Raw genomic sequence first — 21,160 nt, forward strand, 5'->3', positions numbered from 1 at the left:
TGGAGTCTGACTTCCTACTGCTTATGTACGCACTATGACCAAGCATGCCAAATGTTCCTCCCATGCTTGATTCATTAAGTATGTATGCAAATTTCTTGTCCAGGAAAAAAAGGAGCATGACTAACTCTGATGAAATTCAGTTGTAAAGCTGGAGAGTGCTTTGCAAGCTTCCCTATTCATGTTCCAAAGTAATCCAAATCTAGATTTTCAATTTCAGATTGGAATTCAGTTTTCAAGACAGGATATGAGGATTTGAAGTTCGTACTTAAAAAGCTGTATCTAAAATAAATATATCTAATATCCACAAAATACATATAACTAATATCTACAGAATGAGTAATTAGTACTAAATTCTCATATAGCAGAATCCAAAACAGCACTTTTATCTTCTCTTACTAGATAGAAATCCCAATTCCATTCTAATGAACAACAATCTGGTTTCATTCAGAAATACTAGGTATTAACAAGCTAACAAGCAGTTAAATATTTCAACTTTGTTGCTGGGAAAAATGAAGAAGAATTAAGTATTTCTGGTAGAGACAGCAGGAGATACATTTATACCAAAGATAATCTATACTACTGTGCTGAAGTGCTAATTTTAAATAGCCTCTTTGCATATTGCTAGCATGTGGCTGTTGTAAGACAGAGACCCACACAGGCTAACTTTACACATCTTTACTGAGTCCTGAGGAGTGCTGCAACAGCTACTCAAGTCATGGTACTCAAGGTAGCTCACAAAGGCTTGCATACACCGCAGTCACAGTGGTGGCAGAGGTACAGGCAAGCCTTAGCCTCCAAACTATGGTAATTTGGTACAATTGTTCATTCTATTCCAGTATTTCTCCTGGTCTTCAGAAAAATTTAAAATTAGTATTAAATCCATTATATCCCCAGGCTTCTGTACAAGCTTCTCTTTTTTCCATTAAGAACTCACAAAGCAAAGCAGAAAGCTGGCTCTCTGCAAACCCTGAAGTACATTATCAAGGTGCACTGCAATTACAAGAGAGATACTGATACCCAAGACTTTGCAATTGTACTCTTACATCACCTCTCAGTCCAGCAAGGGAATACCTGATATTATGAGATGCATAGGAATACATTAAGAGTCTATGCATCTTGCTCACAGAGTAGCCATCTTTCCTTTTTCAGTATTGTCCCAAAGAACCAATAGCTTTTCTGTTAAAAGCTTTGGAAACAACACAACTGGAAACAAAAGAGGCTGTTGGATACCTAAAAAAACTCTCAAATGTCTCTTTACTGCTGCTTTGACATACACAGAAATGTTCATGTTGTCACTTCTGTTTGGGCTGGTGGTGGCTTTCATTAGGAGGCCCTCAAGAAAGGAGCAATGGTGTTCCTTGTTATTACACACATGCGCACAACCAAGCCAACTTCCCTGTCAGTGTATAGGTCCCTCTTGTTCCTTGTTTCAACCTTTGCTTTCAAGCTGAAACAGATATCCTTATCTTTATCGGAATGAATCAAGGAAGAAATGAATTTATATTTGTGTTTCTTTGTAAAGGAATGGAAAAGACTTGGCTTGCTTCACTTTTGTTTTTAAACTTTCCCTCAGATATCAATTTGGACTGATGAGATCTTGGGTTTCTATTATTTGAAAAATAAAGAAATCTCCTTATGGTGCAACTAATGACCCATAATGCTAGAAATTCTGCTGATGAAAGAGGAAGACAGAGATAAGAAAGCCTGCAATTACACTCTCCTTTCAGGTACCTGCCCCAGATATCTGACAGGTATGCAAGGTACCCACCAGGCAGTTAAGCCCATCCTTACTTTGGTCCCTCTGAAATTCAACTGTAATTTAAAACAGCTCTGCTTTTTTCAAGCTCATGCAAATAAGAGATCATCAACACATTTACTAGATACCAAGTGGTTCATATGGTCTCAAATATTGAAAGTTACCACATTTGAAATACTAAGGTCACACAATGGGAGCAGGTCAAGGCAACACTGGCCTCACATTTCCTACTGAAGTGCAAGGAACACTGATAACTCTTAAAGCAGCTCAGATTCTTCTCTAATTTATCAACCCAGAGTACCATAGCTAAAGAGTTAGAGGAAAAACTGCAGGGCACTTATGGAGCTATACAATAGTGCTACCAGTGCTACACCACTGTTGGAGTTCCCCTCCCGGCACACGTGCACCCACATGAAACCAGGGCCAGAGCTTTCAAAACCCAGATGCAAAGAGGTGTTTGTGCAACTCCTAAAGTACATGGATGGGAATTGTAGTCCCCAGGACACAGGCATCTGCAGAGATAGATCAGGCAAAATTTTCTTGCTATAAAGACAATTCCATAACAGGCTTTTGACACATTTTCTTCCTGTAAAGACAATTTCGTGACAGGCTCTTGAACTCTGACATTTGAGTAAGTTCTTGCACATTGTGACTGAAGTAGAGAACGCACTGGTGATGCATTCTGAAACTGTTCACTGGGCAATCTAGATTCTCTGGCAGCTCAGGGCCTGGGCATTATTCCTACCACTAATTACTTCTCCCTACAAAATATTTACATATTTTCCTCTTTAGAGCACTCAGAACCTCTCTGTTTTCTTGGAGTATCTCATGAATTCTTGCTGTGCAAAAATAATGCCTGTAGGTTCTTTCCAGTGCTGTGAAGTTGTTTAATCTATGAGCTTTAAGCAACAGCAAAATCCCTGTTCAGCTGGGGTACACATGCTCTTTTTTCATTTGGTTCGTCTGTGGCTCCTCATGTGGCTATAAGGAGCCTTGGTAAAACACAGACACCCCACTCCCATTTTAATTCATTTAATTTCTTTTTACTGTTCCCAACTCACCCCTCTTCACCCTGAGACACCCCTCACTGCTAAAGGCAATTTTCTTGCATTACAGCACTTTAATTCAAGAAAGATCACATGGTCTTAAATGTTTTATTAACATAACTTTGAAAGTCAAAACCAAAACCACTTAACTAGATCTTCTGGTGCATTGTTATGGAAAGAATAACCCTACCCACCACCATGTTCCCTGATTTAACATTTCTCTCCTTATTTAAATCAGAAAACATTACCCATATTCCCTTCCAGCCTTCACAATGCTGCTGTGTTCCCATCCCCAGCCTCTTAGAAGCTGGTCTCCTAGATCAAAAGCTTCCAGAAGATTTTAGTCTTCCAGGGCATTTATTTAACTCTCAACACCACAAAATTAGAGAGAAGAAAGAGTACTGCCTCAGAAACCCGCACTGCAACACTTGCAGCAGTTAAACTGCAAGCAATAGATTACTTTCAGTGACTCTCCTTTATGTTGCTCAAGAGAGGGCAAATTATGCCAAGTTTTTAAGTCCTGCCATTAGCTCCCTACACTGAAAGACTCCTGTTGGCAGAGAAAGAGAAGACCAAGTCCCCCTTCCAGAGAAGAGGGTGAACACTGAGATTATGTTCAGTTTCTCTCCCTGCACAGTACCACCAAGAAGGGCTGGAAGCTCTGGGGATTAATTCAGTCAATTGGTTATGTGCTTGGGTCTCCTGGAACTGCCATGCAGAACCCCTCCAGCTCCAGAAATGACTGATGAAGTACTAGACTTGCAGGTCATATGCGTGATGAGATCATGACATCCACAGCAAGTTTCAGCTATCAAGTATGTCATCAGGACTGGGAGATCACTTAATGAAAAAACCAGATGTGCTCCTCATGCTTGTGACAGCTAACAGAGCTGGTGAGTGACCAGCTATTCTCAACAACTGGCCATCTTCTCATATTCACTATTGCTATTTACATCAATTCTCAAACCAAAAATTCTGTTTCACAACTAAATGCGGAAAGAATTCCTTTAAAATATGACAAGTAGTAGCACAGGCTTTCTCACAGTGACAGGGACACGTCAATGATCATTTTGGCATGAAAGGCAACCGCTAAGATCCATGGTACTGATGTAAAGTAAGCACTGATGCTGCTGGGTCTCAGGCATCATCCGTTTCATGATAACCACGTTAAGAAAAGAAACTGAAGACTGCAAAACCCAACAGGTAGGCGATGGTGCTACATTTAATAATAGAAGGCACAAGGTTAATGGATGTCAGCGTCTGACAGAGAGAAAAAATGAGCAGTTGCACCTGGGAGAGAAGGAGAGAACTATAAAGTTCTATTTTCAGTTGTGTTACTGACTTGTATTGGACCAGCCAAGAAACGTAACCAGAAATGTAAATCTGTAAAATGATCTGAAAATACCTGTTCACAGAGGTATAATATGTTTTTGTGACACACCTGAAATACTTTGACTCAGAAGCACAGTGAGGTCAACTGAAAGCCACTGTGACAGGCAAAAAGCTATTTTCTATTTGTATACAAAAAAAGCTCAATTAAATGGTATTTGCCACAAACTGCATTGAACTCTCCTATCAATTGTGAGTGCTGGGAAACTCAGTAAAAAAACATTCCAGTAAAAATATCACTCTTCACTATAATAGGTTCAAGGTTACAGCCTTTCATACTATTCATCAACATGATTTTCATCTTCCTTCAGTGTGAGGTTTTTCCTTAATAAGAGATGCACAACCCATATGCCAAAAAAGCTTTTAAAACCTAAATTTGAAACAACTAATTCCAATATGCTGCTGGATACACTTTCAGCTGGGTCTTCAACCATGGCATCATAATGTTGTTTACAGTTTATTACAGGAATCACAGAATCATTAGGGTTGGAAGGAACCTCTGGAGATCATTTAGCTCAGCCCCCTGCCAGGGCAGGGCCACCTAGATCAAGTTACACAAGAACGTGTGTCCAGGCGGGTTTTGAATGTCCCCAGAGAGGGAGACTCCACCACCCACCCTGGGCAGCCTGTTCCAGTGCTCTGCCACCCTCAACCTAAAGAAGCTCTTCCTCATGTTGAGGCGAAACTTCTAGTTTATGGCTACTGCTCCTCGTCCTGTCACTGGGCACCACTGAAAAGGGTCTGGCACCATTCTCCTGGCACCTGCCTTTTGAGGTATTTATATGCATCAATGAGATCCCCTCTCAGTCTTCTCTAGACTAAACATGCCCAGCTCCTGCAACCTCTCCTCGTAAGAAAGACATTCTAAACCCCTGATCATCCTTATGGCCCCCTGCTGGACCCTCTCCAGTAGCTCCTTGTCTGTCTGTACTGAGGAGCCCAAAACTGGACACAGTAATCCAGATGTGGCCTCACTAGGTTCGAATAAAGGAGAAGGATCACCTCCCTCAACCTGCTGGCCATACTTCTCCTGATACACCCCAGGATTCTATTGTCCCTCCTGGCTTCAAGAGCACACTGCCAGCTCATAGTCAACTTGTCATCCATTAACACTCCCAGGTCCTTCTCAGCTCAACTGCTCTCTTATACATCAGTCCCCAATCTGTACTGGTATTTGGGGTTCTTCCTCCCCAGGTGCAGTACCCTACACTTGCCCTTGCTGAACCTCATTAGGCTTCTCTCCAGCCTATCAAGGTCCCAATGAATGGCAGGACAGCCTTCAGGTGTATCAGCCACTCCCCACAGCTCTGTACCATTAGCAAACTGGCTGAGGGTACACTTCAGTCCTTCATCCAGATTGTTGATAAACAAGTTGAATAAGACTGGACCCAGTATTGACCCCTGGGGAACACCACTGACTACAGGCCTCCAACTGGATTCTGCTCTGCTGATCACAACCCTCTGAACTCTGCCATTCAGCCAGTTTTTGATCCACCTCACTGTCTATTCATATAACCCACATTCACTAAGCTTACCTATGAGGAAGTTGTGGAAGACAGTGTCAAAAGCCTTGCTGAGGTCAAGGTAGGCAACATCCACTGCTTTCGCCTTGTCATGTCATCATATAAGGCTATCAGACCGGTCAAGCATGATTTACCCTCGGTGAATCTATGCTGACTACTTCTGATGACCTTCTTCTCTTCTACATGCTTGGTGAAGATCTCCAGAATGACCTGTTCAATCACCTTTCCAGGGATGGGGGTGAAGCTCGCTGGCCAGTAGTTTCCCAGGTCCTCCTTCTTGTTCTTTTTGAAGGTGGGAGTAACACTGGCCAGCTGTCTCAATTGCCAGTCTTCAAAGTTTACACAAACACCTTAGAATATAGGTTGCATGTGTTGGAGTTTGTATATGTGTGGCATGCAAAACCCAACATGTCCCAAGAGATATTCTAATTTAGTCTAAATATTTTTCTAATCATCACATGCAGACCTGCAACATCAACCAGTATGCAGCTACTCTCTTGAGCTGCTATATGACATTACCAGGCAGATTAGCACTGTGCTTTACAAGGAGGCAGATAAATTAGATATATTTCTTATTTAAAAAAAAAACTGTGTTATTTAAAAATAAAACTATTAATAAAACATATATGTCAAAGCCTGAGAGCATAGTCTATCACCTTAATTAGATAACTAATAAAAATAACAAATTAGAAACAGCATATATTTATCTCTGAAGGTTGAAGAGAAACAGTTCCAGAACTAGTAGTATCAAGGTATCACCTCCTGCCAGAGCCACCAGGACAGAGCCTTTGAGCAGATCTAGATGAGGACACCAATACTCTTGCAAAGAACACCTTACAGAATAGAAGGAAAAAATGTGGGGTTTTTGAAATTATTGACTATCTTAGCATCATTCTTATTGACAAGGTGGAAGGCTAGCTTGATCAGGTAGAATTATCTCCAATTCTTGTCTGTCCTGCCCTAATTCAAGTTACAGCTGGAGTCTGAAGAGACAGTACCTGACCTCATCACGGACAATCTGGGCACTGAGTCCAGGTATCAGGAAGAGATGCTTGCTAAGAGGACCCCCACCACAAAACAGACCTCAAGAGTCCCAGAAGCACGTCTCAAATCAATTCACCCTCCAGGGGCTTAGAATGTTTGAGATGCAAATAATTCAATAACTTTTAACAAATAATACATTATTTAGTTTTTTGTTCTACTTTCATTTACAGTTACAATATCTCCACAAGAATAGGGAAAAAAAATACTAAAGAAAACATTGATAGTAAATACCATACTCCTTTTCAGAAACAATACAGAATAAAAATAATGTGAATCAGTATATCAGGATACATAATAGCTAAAATAAATACTCAAGCAAAAAAAGAATTCAGGTTGATGACTTAAGTGTTTGTCAATTTAAAGCATCACAGAAATTGCTTATTTTTAAATTAATATGCACTGATTTAAATAATTCCGTCCCGGAGGCAGGAAATTGCTCCTGCCCTCAAAGTTAAAAATAATATCACCATTAACCTCAGCAACAATTTTCTAATTGCCAAAGATTACAAATCTTTTATGCAACATTAATCCACAGAGAATTCAATCACTCTACTTTGCCTTCCAAAACCACTACTGTAATAGTAGTTGTAAGAAAAGTCTTAAAAAAAAAAAAAAGAAGTCATATTAACGTAGCACCTCATATTTTTGTTTATGCTTGAAACAGAAGCAAGAAGAGGGGCTGCTTGGAGCTCTTCTCTGACATGCCAGTGCAAATTGGCACCATGAAACAGGCAGCTGGTCCTACATTTTTTTTCTCTAAGTCCTAGGCAATAAGGACTGGCAATACGTGCCAGCAAACCAATGAACATAGCAGAAACAAAGAGGGCAAAGTTTAGTTTTCAGAGCATCCAAAATTACAAAACTGTTAGTGCTCTTTCAGAAGCCATAAAGAAATGCTGCCAAAATGCACATTCATGCTCTCTGCTTCTCTCAAACATGCAGAGAAAGAGATAAACCCGTATTCATTCTAAACCACAGAAATAACCCTTACACATACATATCTTGGGGTTTGGATCTTGGACAATATATAAACAGTGGCACATTGAAACTGCGAGTAGTTTTCCTATGGCTGCCTGGTGATCCTGCTAGGACAGTTTTTTATTAAATATGTCCAGTCTTAGAGCAACCTAAAATTAAGACAAGCTACAATGCAAACCACACACTATCCTCCCTTTTCTCCTCTACCCACATTTTTGTCTTCAAATCCCAAACTCCACACCTCAACTCCCTCACCCCCTTCCTGCATCGGAATCTCTGTGCCATGTTATTCCAGCAAGAATTCTGGATGCTTCCAATTGCACAGCCAGGAAAGTTAGCAACAGCTTCTTTTTTTTTTTTTTTTCCCCCCAAGTAATTAATAAAAGAATTACTTTCCCTGTCATGGTTCAGTTAACTGCATACCCAAGCACATAGTGCAAGGCCACTCATCTTCCCTTCTCTCCAATGGGAATCCCAGCAGCATCCTGGACACAGTCAAGCAGGCCTACTCCTCACTGCAGCAGTGATCAGGTGTGCTGTGCATCATGATACCAGCATGAGGTGATCATTATCAAAGGTCTTTCACAATAAAATCTTGTTTAATCTCAATTATAGGAGAACATGACTTACAGCAAGCACCTACATGTACTGTAATTCTACATATGACTTTGGTCAGTTTGGCATCTTCCAGTTATGCCACTTCAGAGAAATGAGATTGTTTCCTTCCCAGGGTTGCTGGTTCTCTCCTCTTTGTGAAGTAGAGACTGATTTTATCCATTCTGTAGGCATTTTCCTACTTCTCCATGTGTGATTTCCTTTTCCTTCCACACCAGTAAAGGACCAGACTGAGGATGATTGAGAGTAAATATCAAATGAACATACTATTTTTTTTCAGTGGGATTATATAGACTCTTATCCAACTTCTTTGCTTCTCAGCAGAAATAAACCCACTGTAACCACACTGCATATGTCAGATTAAAAAAATAAAAGAAACCCCCAACATTAAAAGCATCTTCTACATCCTACAGTGTCCAACAAAATTCTGAAAAGACCTAAGTAATAAATAGAAATTTAAAAGCCAGAAAAAAATAGAAAAAAGAACACATTCACTCTCAAATGCAGGAAAGTAAATGAAAGTTTAAGGGGATAAACATTAAGACAACTAAGGAGACAAACATGTTTTTTTCTCCTACTCCTACACTATGCTTCCATTCCTGAAGCACACCACCTCGGATAGATATTTATTTAATACTGATCAGAATCAGATATTTCAATACCTCAGCTTCAGTGTGTGTCTGGAGGAAACACACATTTCAGGGAAAGTTTAGGCAATTCTGTGGTGCAGTATATGTGTAGACTACATGGAAATAAATCATATTTCCATTAAAATGCAAGTTTAAATGAATGCGAGCTGTGGCTCACCAGAGAACTGTATTATCGGCCACATACTTTCACTTATCAGAGAAATGTTTCATGCCCTCCAGCAATTTTTCTATCTAGTAGAGAATGAAAAAGTAAAGAGATTTATTACATTAAAAATTGTATTGATTGAAAGCAGTACTGCATGACAGTTTCAGCTATTATAACAGAAGTTACTAAAATCAAATGTTTACCCCTGAAGGGGATTTTGGGGGGGGAAGCCTTTTCAACATTTATGACAATGAGAACATTTGCATGGGATAACATTTTAGCACTGAAAGTAAATGCAAATAAATGTTCCTTTCTCCAAGGGAGCTTTGAGGTTTGCTGCCATGACATGCTATGGATAATTGCATTGTGGTTAGCAGTTAAAACACGTACTTTGATTGTGTGGCTGGAGATGTCAGCTGCTCACACAGCTGTGAATCAGACAAGGTCAAAGATGATGAAAGCCAGCAATGTTTCAGCATCATAATCAATTTGTATCAGCAGCAGTACGATTGGTACTCCATGCTGCCACGCAGCTCTCAGGAGCCCGCTACGACACCAGCCAAAAGAAGGATGCTTCTTCCACTTCCCTCATTGGTTTTGCTTATCACAAGACAACTTGGGCTCTGCCCTCCCCAGAGCCTGAGCCCCTGGCTCAGCTCTGTGCCATGCATAACCAATTATTTTTCTGGAATGACTTTTCTATGAGAGTAGAAAGAAATGTAGATTTTTCTACTAAGATTACTTTATGGCCTGCAGATTACTCTAGACCTGAAAGCCTAGTCTTAACAAGTACTTTCAGTTCTTTTTATTTCTTTAAGGTGACCAAGATAGTTCACTTAGATCACAGCTTTGCCATCTAAATATCAGGTCTTTTGGCATAAATGGGCATTTATTTAAACAGTGGTCACTTTCATCTATTTACCTTGACTTAAGTATTTACTAGTATTAAGCGTTCAAGGCCAGGTTGGAACAACCTGATGTAGTGGAAGGTGTCCCTGTCACGGCAGGGAGGTTCTGTCCAACCCAAACCATTCTACAATTCTATTTCAGCATCTGAAAAATTTTCTTCTTGCAAAGTGTAATGAAATTTATATTTTTTTAAATCTATGTTGTTTTCAAATGAAATCTCTACATTGGGCAGTACGCTTTAAACTGCCTTCATAAAAATGCCAGCTGAAGTGTTTAGCACTAGTTAAACAAAAGTACAGGCACACAAACAGCCCAAGAGAAAGACATGCTCCACCTTATCGCAACTACTGATTTTGCATACAACTTACAATGGCCCAGAGATCACAAGCATGGACATCTTTGTCCAGGTAGAAACTTCCTTTTGAACTTGCATTAACTGTAGTCTTACACTTGTCCAAACACCTTTGGGGTGAACTGAAACTCTATTGGGCTAATAAAGACCATAGGTCATTAACTCTTCATGACTTTCTTTTACATGGAAGATCTCTTGGGCTGGCCATGAACCAGAGAAACTGGTCTGTCTAGCTGGAGTAGTATCTGGTGACAGTCTGGTCAACATTGATGATAACATGAACCTGACTAGGAAGTCAGCAGCCAAAGGGAACTTGTAGTTACAAAAGCTGTTTTAAAGAAAAAAGAGCCTCACTCGTGCCTACCCCCGTTTCAGAAGGCAGTGGCACACGGCATACATTCCCAAACTTGTTACAGAGGTTTTCAAAGTAAGTCATGCATGCACTCTGCTAGGAACACACAGATCATTTTAATCAGCATAGATATACCACATGGTATGAGCAGCAACAGCTCATATTACTGCTTGCCTTTGGCATCCTGCCTGAGATACAGGCTGAGCACCTCAGCACCGCTGTACAGCTCCTCATGGGTCTGCTCAGGATGTAGCATATGCAAGGATCTACCTGGTGCAAAGACCCAAGGGCTGGCACAGGCAAACAGAGCACAGCTTGTTGACGTAGAGCATCCCCTGAATGGATGAAGGCGTGAGGTTCGTGCAATGCTCAGGTGCAAAAGCATGGTCACAAAATTGCCTGGACAGCAGGGAGCACGGGTGTGTTGGTGCAGAGGCTTGCTCTGTGGGACACAGAGTAGGGAGGATGGCAATAGGGTCAAAAGGGTGGTTGAGTTCACTTAAATTTTAAGGTTTTAACAAATATTACAGTGAAGAAGTGGAGCTAGAGGCATGTGACTTTCTGTGTATAATTATAGCAGCTGCTGCCCTTAAATTAGTTTTGAGAACTCTCCTTTCAAGGGCATAGATTCAAACCAAACGGCACTACAGAAGAAGTATGTAAGCATTTTGTTCCTTTTTCCAGATCTATCAATATCTATACTGTACTTAAAGTGAAGAGCAAGTCCTGAACCTTGAGACCCAAGAAACATTAGTGACAGACACCTTTGGATTGCCTGTCATAGAATCATAGACTGGTCTTGGTTGGAAGGGACTTTAAAGATCATATAGTTCCTGCCACGTACAGGGACACCTTCCGCTAGACCAGATTGTTCATAGTTGCATCCAACCTGGCCTTCAACACTTTCAGGCATGGGTCATAAAACCTAACCGATCTCATGCATGACCATTTCCAAAGAAATCAGCATGTCCAAAAGCTCCTGGGGATGAGGAAAACGTGAAGCACTGTCTGTAGTTTCAGTTTGATGAAGACAGTAACTGTGTGCTGAGGAAGTGTGTTAGGCAGGACAGGTGAAAAGGGACAGGGCTGAAAAGTACTCAGAGAAGGGGAAATTTAGAGGTGCCAGATCCAGTGCCTGGCAACCCAGCAACTAGGATGCAGCCACCACAAAACAAAGTCTCCAGATGCCAGGAGATAGTTTTAAAAGTCACACTGCCAGAAGCCAGAACTCAACTTTAGGGAACAATTTACACTATAAATATTTGGACCTCTAACAACTGGGAGGAAGGAGAAACACTACTCTGGTCCAAAGGAGCTACTGAAAGCATAACACTCAAGACAGAACTAGAGCAATCTGCTGTTTTAACTAATCCCACATGACAGAAGAATCCAAATGTTCTTTTTCTCACACTGTTAAACAAAAAAAATGCCCAAGTTCCTGACCTGCAGAGCAGAACTGATCAAACTCTACTGCCCCAAAACACATTTAATGTGCATATTATTGTCCAGGCTGGACACTAGGTTAAGCAGGACTAGCTAACAAGTCTTCACCAGTGCTTATTTTGTGTGATAAGCAGCATCAGTAACATAAATCAGCACATTTTTAGGGAGTTTAAGATGCTGCTCATTTCTAAGGCTTGGTCCATCTTATCTCTCTTAGCTACGTAAGTGATTGCTTATGTATCTAAGGACATGGCTACAGCAGTGCTACTGCAAGGTATCAAGTTAAAAAGTGTTGGGCACTCTTAACTGCGGTCTGAACGTTCCTATTTGGTAGCTGTGAAATATCCTCTCCATCGACAGGGACAGACAAGTCGCTGAGCACTGACCACGCAGCAAGAGCATGCACACAAACACTTCCTATGTACTCCGAGTTACTCAAGTTCTTAATGGAAACTTAAATGACTTTCATAATCTGAAAGCACCTAAGAATCAAAACTGATGTAATTAAACCAGTGGCAATTCGTTGGCTGCCTGCATGCCCAAACATGGAAGCACTGATCCAAGCTAAGCTGGCAGACTGCATTTAAAATTAATTGACTTTTTGATTTTCATAGAAATTGAAAAAGACTCAATCCTACACCAAATGATACAGCTGTTAATGGAAGTGATAAGAGTTCCTACTCCCAATTACATATTTTTTACACCATTTTAATCAATTTTAAGTCATAGTTCTGTACAGCAAATGAGCATGTGGTGTAGACCTAAATATCAAATAAATATGGTTTTGTAGGATGAAGATCATAACCCTGTAACATGATACCCAGGAATCAAAACTCAGATAAACTAAACAAAATGACAGAAATGTCCCTATATATCATTTTAGTTTATATTTTAGGCCACTTGTGGAATTTATAAGCAGATTTGAGACTTGCATATCAACATGACCTCACCTATGTAAATATTTATTCAAACATTTAGGCACTTTATAGAGAATTCTAGATTAGACACTGAAGGAAAATACTATAAAAGGAAAACCATCCTAGCAGTTTCTTTTTAAAAACTGCAAAGCCTCAAAGAATTCACCTTGCAACTAGACTATAACATCCATAAAAACGCAAAGCTGTTGTCTGATTTATTCTTACGTTTTATGAAATCTCAAGCCATTAATCCTTAATGGCCTTTGCACAAAAGTATGATAGATACATTTTCGTCACTAAGTTTGCCCAAGTAGATCAGCATCAGAAGAACAGCTTTTGAATTAGAATTAGCAGATCCAAAGGAATTTAGAAAAAAATCCCAACAAAACTGTTAGATTTCTTTTATCACAGCATGAACACCTTCTGCTATTAGGATCAGTCACTAACAAAAAAGAAAAAAAAATAATCAAAGATCACCAAAATAAAAATATTATCTCATTAGTACGTATTTGGTAGAAGGCAAATATTATCTTCCAACCATCAGTTAACATCTCCAATTAAATGGAATAAATTTCCCCTTACCAGGGCCTGAAAAGATGTCCATCATCATAACACAGACAACACACAGGGGAGCTCAGGGTTGTGAAGGGTTAAAAATCATGTTAACTGGTATGAGCACAAGCGTACAGTCACCATGTCCTACTCTGACAGTGTGATTTACAGCTGCCCTGCCCAAATTCTCACACTCTGGCAAATTTATTTTTCGCCTTCACTGAGGAGTAGTCATCCCGTATTCATGTAGGAGAAGAATATGCACAAGAGTGATTTTCAGTATTTCAGAAGTTCTTTTCTCAACCTAGCCTCCCAGCAACTTGTTTGTTGCGATGGGGCCGGAAGATGACAGCAAATTCACCTCAGTGAATCAGGGAAGAATTAACCATGCTTTCAAGTACCTGTATTTTAAATGCACAGCAGGCTCATTTAAACACAGCTGGCACCCTGCCCTCTTCTCCAAGCCTTACCTCAGCATTTATGTTTCCATAGTCTCAGACAAAGACTCTCGCCATTATCTTCTGACCTTTCCCTTTTATTTTTGTCTTTGTAAGTTAATCAGTAACCAGAGACTTCTGCCAACAGTTTCTGATACTGACTTCAAGGTCCTGTGGCACACAAAGTATTACGCGATTCTGTATGTGGTTACAAATACTAGCCATCTATACAGCAAATTTCCTTCTTTCCTTACATTTAAGCTCCCCACTCTTCCCTTACACTATGAAGAAAAATAAAAAGGTGTATTTCACATACTGCAACACTGTATCAGCAACTCTAAAAACCGATTATATCATGCAAAATACTCTTAACCGTACCTGCAGATCACAAGGAACAAGCCTTGCCACGTTCCTATTTAAGGAGGCTAAGATACATAAAAAGAGCAAGACATTTTTTATGAGACAGTTACTGAGCTTTAATTTCCCCCCATCATTATCCACATCAGTTTATGACTGCAAACAAGCGCAAGCAGCATTTAAGATACTATTGCTATAACTATTTTTAAAGTCTTTACCTCACAGGGTTAGGAAAAAAACAATGATATGCAACATAGCCATAACCATAAAACTGCAGATGGTAGCTTTGTTCTTGTCTAATAATGAGATCTCATTAAACCGAGTGTTTAAACCTTAAATATTTGAGAAAAGAACCCTTCAGTAAATGTTAGTTAAAATAGTCAAATCATTCTAATTAAGCAACCATCCTTTTCTTTGCTCAGCTTTCAAGTTCTTTTTTTGTTATTTTATCATTTACATAGTTTGCCACTTCTCCATCTTCCAGTCTAGACAGCCTCAAAATTTCTTAATAAAGGAAAAAGGGAAGAAGAAAAAAAAAAAAAAGAAAGAAAAAAGAGGCATTCAAGCTTATCTTTCAGCCTTGTAAAGGAGGTGATGGGAGTACAGTCTTTCTTCTCGTCTTTTTTGATCCTAAGTGAGATTACCTTGAAGACTCCTTTGGCCAAACTCATTCAGAGAGACAACGGACAGAAACTTTTCTTAATTCTTTCCAACTCTATGACTTTGCCCTCTACCTGTTCTTCATTATTATTATTATTATTATTATTATTATTATTATTATTATTCAGTCTTCAAGCAACAAACTTTGCATAAAAGGAAGGCCGCACTAACCATCATGTATCAAGTTTTCTCTCTGAAATATTATTGTCTTTCACAAGAAACTGCAGCAGCACACCAGATACTTAGCTGTGACACAGAGGATTAATACTTATTGTTGCTTATTGCTTTCTCATCAAGCCAGCCACAAAATTAAAGGAAATAGCTGCCAGCCTATTCAAGTTAAAATTGCAAAATAGAAGGGGAAATGACACAACAAAAAAGTAGAATTCATGTAAAATGTTGGCAATATTTAAGCAAAACTCAGTAATTTTCATAAATTAGCACTACAGAGTAAGTCATATTTTTGAATAATGCTTCTCTATTTTCCCACTTCAATGTGATATGGCAGGAAGCAATTAATGGAGACACACTCCCTTGTATTTAGCTGGAAAGAATTAATCTAGCATCTCATTTGTGGCATTGTCTGTTTGGAAAAACAATTCTTGCCCACACAGAACAGTCTATTCCACATGTAACTCCAGAGATTAGCAGTTCTTTGTTCTTTAAATACACATAAAGAAATTTTATGGGACCCCATGTGGAAAATTTAATCTTCACAAAGGCTTTGTTACATATGTAGGTAAAGTGCTCTACAAAGTCATTTATCTTTAAAAAAAAAAAAAAAACAACCAAAAAAACCCAGACATCCAGAAAACCAATTCACATAAAGATCTGAAATTTAGTATTATCTACTACGGATTAAATAAGAGTGTTAATTTTTTCCGGTTTCTTCTCCCTCCCCTCTTTTCTACTCAAAACTACAAAACCTGTCTAGATTAAACCCCATTTTCCTTTTTCTTTTTTTTTTTTTTCTCTGTATGCACAGCACATAGTCCATGCTTTTCTGCTCAGTTTTACATAAAATCTAAAGCTGGAAACTAGTTATGTCCTCAATGATTAGGCACTTATTTCTGTAGGAGTAAAGGCTGTTAAGAACACCTGAGAATTGCATTAGAAAGATAAATAAGAGGTACTAGATACATTTTTTTTTTTAATATTAACTTTAGTAAGGTTTTTGGAAAGAGATCTGCTAAACCTTTCAAAAGTACAGGCCTCTTAAAGAAAAGCCTCATACTTTGCCACTGAAACAATTAGAGCAGGTTCTAAGGAATGCGAATACAAAAGACAAATGAGCTTTCCACAGATCCACTAATATCATTAATATATCCTATCTGTGTAATTCCAAGATCCACAACAAAACAAACAAACAAGCAAACAATATATATATAGGGCACATTCTTGTTTTAGCTATTCTCTGTGTTACAATGGGTTTGCAATCAAGCGCAAGGCAAGATACATGTATGACACCAAATTTATGAAAGAAATAAGATCACTCTTTCACACTGCCAGAGTCTAAGTGTGTGTATCATACTTGTATCTGTAACAACCTCAGAACACTGTTTAAAAACACGACACAGATATTCCTGCAAATTTGTTTGTTCCAGACAAGGAAAACTGTCAGTTTAAACAAAGGGGAAGAAGGCAGCAGACAGAGCACAAGCACCTCCTGTCCAACTCTTCAGAAAACAGGAAAGCACCAAACACACTGGTCAGAGCTAATATTCTTTCGGGAAAAGATGTGAAAACAGTTTGCAATTGACATTTCTACCTGCATTCCTCGAAGGCCAAGGATAGTGAGCTGGCACAAATACGCCAGTACAAGTTGGCACAGCTGAGCCCCAACTGAAATCAGATTTAAAAAGGAAAACAGGGTTCAGTCACAACCAAAAATTGTTGTGAAGCTGACAATTTTCACTGTCCAAAGTGTCTGCGTTATTTTAAAGGGGGCAAAATGCTGTATGCTGCAAGACAGCAGTAGGACACATGACTGACTCCTTTTACTACCATGAGGGCAGCAGAAGAGAAGCTTTTTGATTATGTGCCTCAGGCCTGGATTTTTTAGGCAACACTTACAGGTTCAGAGGGGCAGAAGCTCCACATCCCTGTGCTCCACTAGTGCCTAGTCACTGCCAAGGCTTTTCAAGGAAGGACTTCGACTCCTTGATCTGTGAAAGCAGCTGGAGGAACACCCAATCTTTCTCCCTGCCTTACCCCTCCTCAGCAGGAGCACTTTGAGGAAAACTTCACCATTTCTCTCCAGTTTCCATCACCCCAGCAAAACCCAGAAAGTTCTCTCATACCCAGCACGATGTTTGCTTCAGCTAATTTGTTACACAAGGACAAATTCTTTGTCCTTTCCCACAGTTATGAAACATGTACTTTGTGCTATACAAAAAGCTACATGGCAGCACCACAATCTTAAATAAAGAGGAAGCTATTGCTTCAGCATTTGTAATCTGTAATAAAGGAAGCACACCATCAAGCTGTAACGCTAATTACACAGCACAACCTGAAGGAAATTGCCCTTCCTAAAAAAGTTAAGAGGTTAAACACCAAAAAGTTTCAAAATGACAGTTTTCCTGGATTTCCACTAGGGAGGGAACAAGTGTGACAGCACAGCTGTAATGACTTAAAAATCTACATGCAGCTCCCAAACATGATACTCGTTCTCAGTGACTTGCCAGTCCTCACTTGAGGGTGAATTCCTGTGAAGACACATTTTACACACACTGGCTTTAAGAGGACTGACTGCTCTCTAATTGCTGATGAGCCCGGCTCCTGACAGGAGGGAGAGACCAGCCCCGTGCCAAAATCAGATCACACCACACTTCGCTGTAACAAAAGATGACTCCAGGGAGTTTGTGCTCATCATCGTTATTCCACACACGTAAGAGCCACCTCCAAAGGCTTTTACTTCAATTAAACCTTTACTACTGTAAAGGGCAGCCAGGGTATAAACACATTTATACTGCACTGACTGTAGAAGGGTAATGAGAAATAAAGGGAACAGAGTATCCTCGACCCCTATTTAGACACTCGTGCTCTCCTCCCCCATCCCCCCAACAGTGTCTCAAGATAACCACACAAACCTGGCAGGTGAGAACAATCACCCCTTGCCTTGTAATCATCCACCCCCCCAACCCCCCTTTTTGTTTTTTGTGCCTTTTTTCCAGCTGAGCACTTGCCTCTCCTCCATGCCCATCAAATATCCCGAAGATGGAGGGGTGAGTCTTGTTCACCAGGTCAGTGATTACTTCGAACCTGTCCTCCATGTGATCCCTCCGGCCTTGGATGGAGTAGACAGCCACGTTGTGGCTCTTGAACTCCCAGGTCTTGGAGAACTCTGCGTCCAGCACATCTAGCCCCCCGAGCCTGTCATTCTGCATGATCTCAGCCACCTTGCCCTTCACCATCTTCACCGCATCCCTGCTGGACTTAACAATGGTTTTCACCTCATCCGTGTGGAAGAAATAACTCCACAGGGCCAGGCTGATGCACAGCAAGAACAGGGTCTCCGGTCTAAGCAAGAAGTAACGCATGATCCGACCCAGCAGAGACAGCAAAGTCATTGTATCCTCTATCATTTATTATCGAGATCGTGTATCCCCACACCATGCAACTCGCACCCGGCGGCCGGGGTGGCTCTGAGCCGAGGCAGCGAGTCAGTGCATGCTCCTCCGCTGAAGTCCCGCGCCCGCCGCTCCCTCCTCGCGGCGGCGGCCTCTGGGGGCCGGCTCCGCTCACCGCCGCTGCCGGGCGGCGGCCACCTGCGCGTCCCGGCCCTGCGGCGCCCCGTGCCTCCCGTGGAGGGGCCGCACCGCCAGGAGCGGGGCGAGGAGCGGGGCCCGGCCGGGCAGGCTTCACCAGTGCCGCACCCCCCGCGGCCGCGTCTCCTCTCAGAGCCCGAGCTCGCCTCGGGCACCCCTAGGCCGCTGCTCCGCCTCAGGGCCCCGTGGGAGGCCGCCGCGCTTCGCCGCTCTCGAAGCCCGGCCGGCCACTGCGAGAAAGTGCCTCCAGGGCCGCCCGCGGGTACCTGTCTCCCGTGCCCCCCACGCCTTGCGCCGTCCCTCCCCCGGGGCGGAGCGCCGCTGCTGCTGCCACCGCCTCGCCCGTCCCCGCAGCCCGACTACAAGCCCCGGCGGCCGTAGCGGGAAGCGGGGGATATTGCGCGAAGGGCGCGAAGGGTTCTGGGGCCTGTAGTGTCGCGGCGGGGCTGGGCTTGGGTCTGTCCGCGCAGGGTGGGAGCGGGGCTGGGAGAGCTGTGCAGTCCCTTGGCTACAGAGAGCCCGGGCTGCCCTCTGGAGGAGCGCAGAGCAGCAGGTTCTGGAGTGTAGCTGGCCCTATCTCCAAAGGCGGGGTGACCCTACCGGCCACCCTGCTTCTGCTTACAACCCGAGACAGCCAAGACACGAAACTGGGCTGAGATTTTGCTGGAAGGTAACCTTACAAGACTGTCAGGTAGTCTCCAGGTACATCCACGGACATGCAAGTGTACGGGAACCAAAGCAGGAATTTCTCAGTTATTAAACTGATGGCAGAATTTGCCTGGACAGCATTCTAATGGAAACCCCCCAGTGTTCAAAAGAATTGTTTTATTTCTCCAATCCATTTCTGTAAACCATCGTTTTTCTGCTAACTGATAAGGAATGAAAATTACAAGCTGTGAGGGTGTGAGCGCAAGCTGGCTGGAATATAAACAACAATTTGGCATAGTGCCCAAGCTGTGAATGAGCCGAAGTGATTTTCAGCTGACTGGCAGGCCAGGTGTCCAAAACCTGACAAAATTAGCCTCGGAGAGTATGACAGCTGATATAATATTCAAACACATAGGAGTGGTGTTGAATTAGCAAGCCACAAAACCAGTCTGAAATTGTGAGTGGAAAATTTAGTAAAGCGCCTTTATAGCCAAGGCTGAGCATTTGGGTCTACACCTTCCAGTCTTTCAGCAGCTCCTACCCCCTTAGGACTTTGTTAACACTGAATTTACACATAAATGTGCATGAACTATTGTTTTGCTAGTTTTCTTAAAGATCATCTTAAGTACATTACATAACCCCAGCCCTGGTTAACACAAAGCTAATGATTTCAGATTTTTTGTGTCTGATTCTTACATCTAACTCTGAGAAGCAGGAACAGTAATTACAGTTGTCTATAACTGATACTGCTGTATATCTCAGAGGTACATCACACTTTGTCAGTATTTCAAAGGACTGTCCAAAGTTGTACATTTCAGGGCTGAAGAAACACTTACCTTGATTATGTTCCCACCTATGACTGTCTGCTTGAGTTGAGCTTCAGGCTCTTTACCTGAAAGGCCAAAACACGTGTCCGTGAGTTCGGTGGTCTGTCAACAACACAGTTGTTGCAGCATCTGTGGCTTATGATGCTGCTGGAATAGCTAACTGAATGAGTACGCCCAAGAAACAAGACTAAATGTGACAAAAAGGCTAAAATAAGTTGCACCGATGAAATAATATTTTTGTTACTACAAACTGTATAGCTACATCTAGCCTGAAGAGTTTCAGTCAGACTAAGTCCCCATTTTGTGAATAGAGCTTTTCTAGCAAAACGTTTTGGTTTAAACAAAGCCTGTTCTGTCTAAAATGTGTCTTTGCATGCCTGGGTCACTTGCATTACAACACAGATTCCTCAGAGCAGTCAGTTTGTCTTTGTGTCTGTGCCCTTTGCTAATTTCTTCTCCCTGGCCCTGTGCTGCCAGCATCAATCCCCTTTGAGTTGTTCATCATACTGGCTGAAAGCTGTATGTGGCCGCTAAGCAAAGTTGGCTCTGTAATGACTGTGTTTGGTTTTAATAGCTGTATTATGGTTTCATTTAATTTGGTGTTTAATGGCAGATAAAATAAATGTAAAAATGTGGAGAACACCGCTCACTACCATCAATGAATTCATTGTTTATTTAACTATCATTTTAATGGCATATAAATGTGTATATACTGTGAGAGAACAGCAACCTGTATGGAAGTTGTGTTTTACAAGTTGAATTCAGACTATGGAATTGCAAAGTGAAATAAAGC

General features: G+C 41.4%; 1 protein-coding gene across 2 annotated transcripts in view; it reads right to left on the reverse strand.

Annotated features, from left to right (window-relative positions):
- The window catches only part of PPM1L (protein phosphatase, Mg2+/Mn2+ dependent 1L), a 118,521-nt gene extending 99,271 nt beyond the window's left edge, over positions 1-19,250 (reverse strand). Inside the window, exon 1 of one of the 2 annotated variants that reach the window (XR_009961700.1) lies at positions 18,311-19,247. Coding sequence is in view for 1 of the 2 variants with exons in the window: in XM_062603212.1 (XP_062459196.1) it covers positions 18,311-18,709 (399 nt within the window). In the remaining variant the exon portion in view is untranslated. Of the gene's footprint in view, positions 1-18,310 lie in introns of both variants that reach the window. The other variant, XM_062603212.1, reaches the window with a different exon arrangement.
- Between the last annotated feature and the right edge of the window lie 1,910 nt (positions 19,251-21,160).

The sequence above is a fragment of the Pezoporus occidentalis genome, unplaced genomic scaffold, assembly GCF_034315485.1.
Source record: "Pezoporus occidentalis ecotype Australia unplaced genomic scaffold, CSIRO_AGI_Poc_V1 ctg8, whole genome shotgun sequence".
Classification (NCBI taxonomy): Eukaryota; Metazoa; Chordata; class Aves; order Psittaciformes; family Psittacidae; genus Pezoporus; species Pezoporus occidentalis.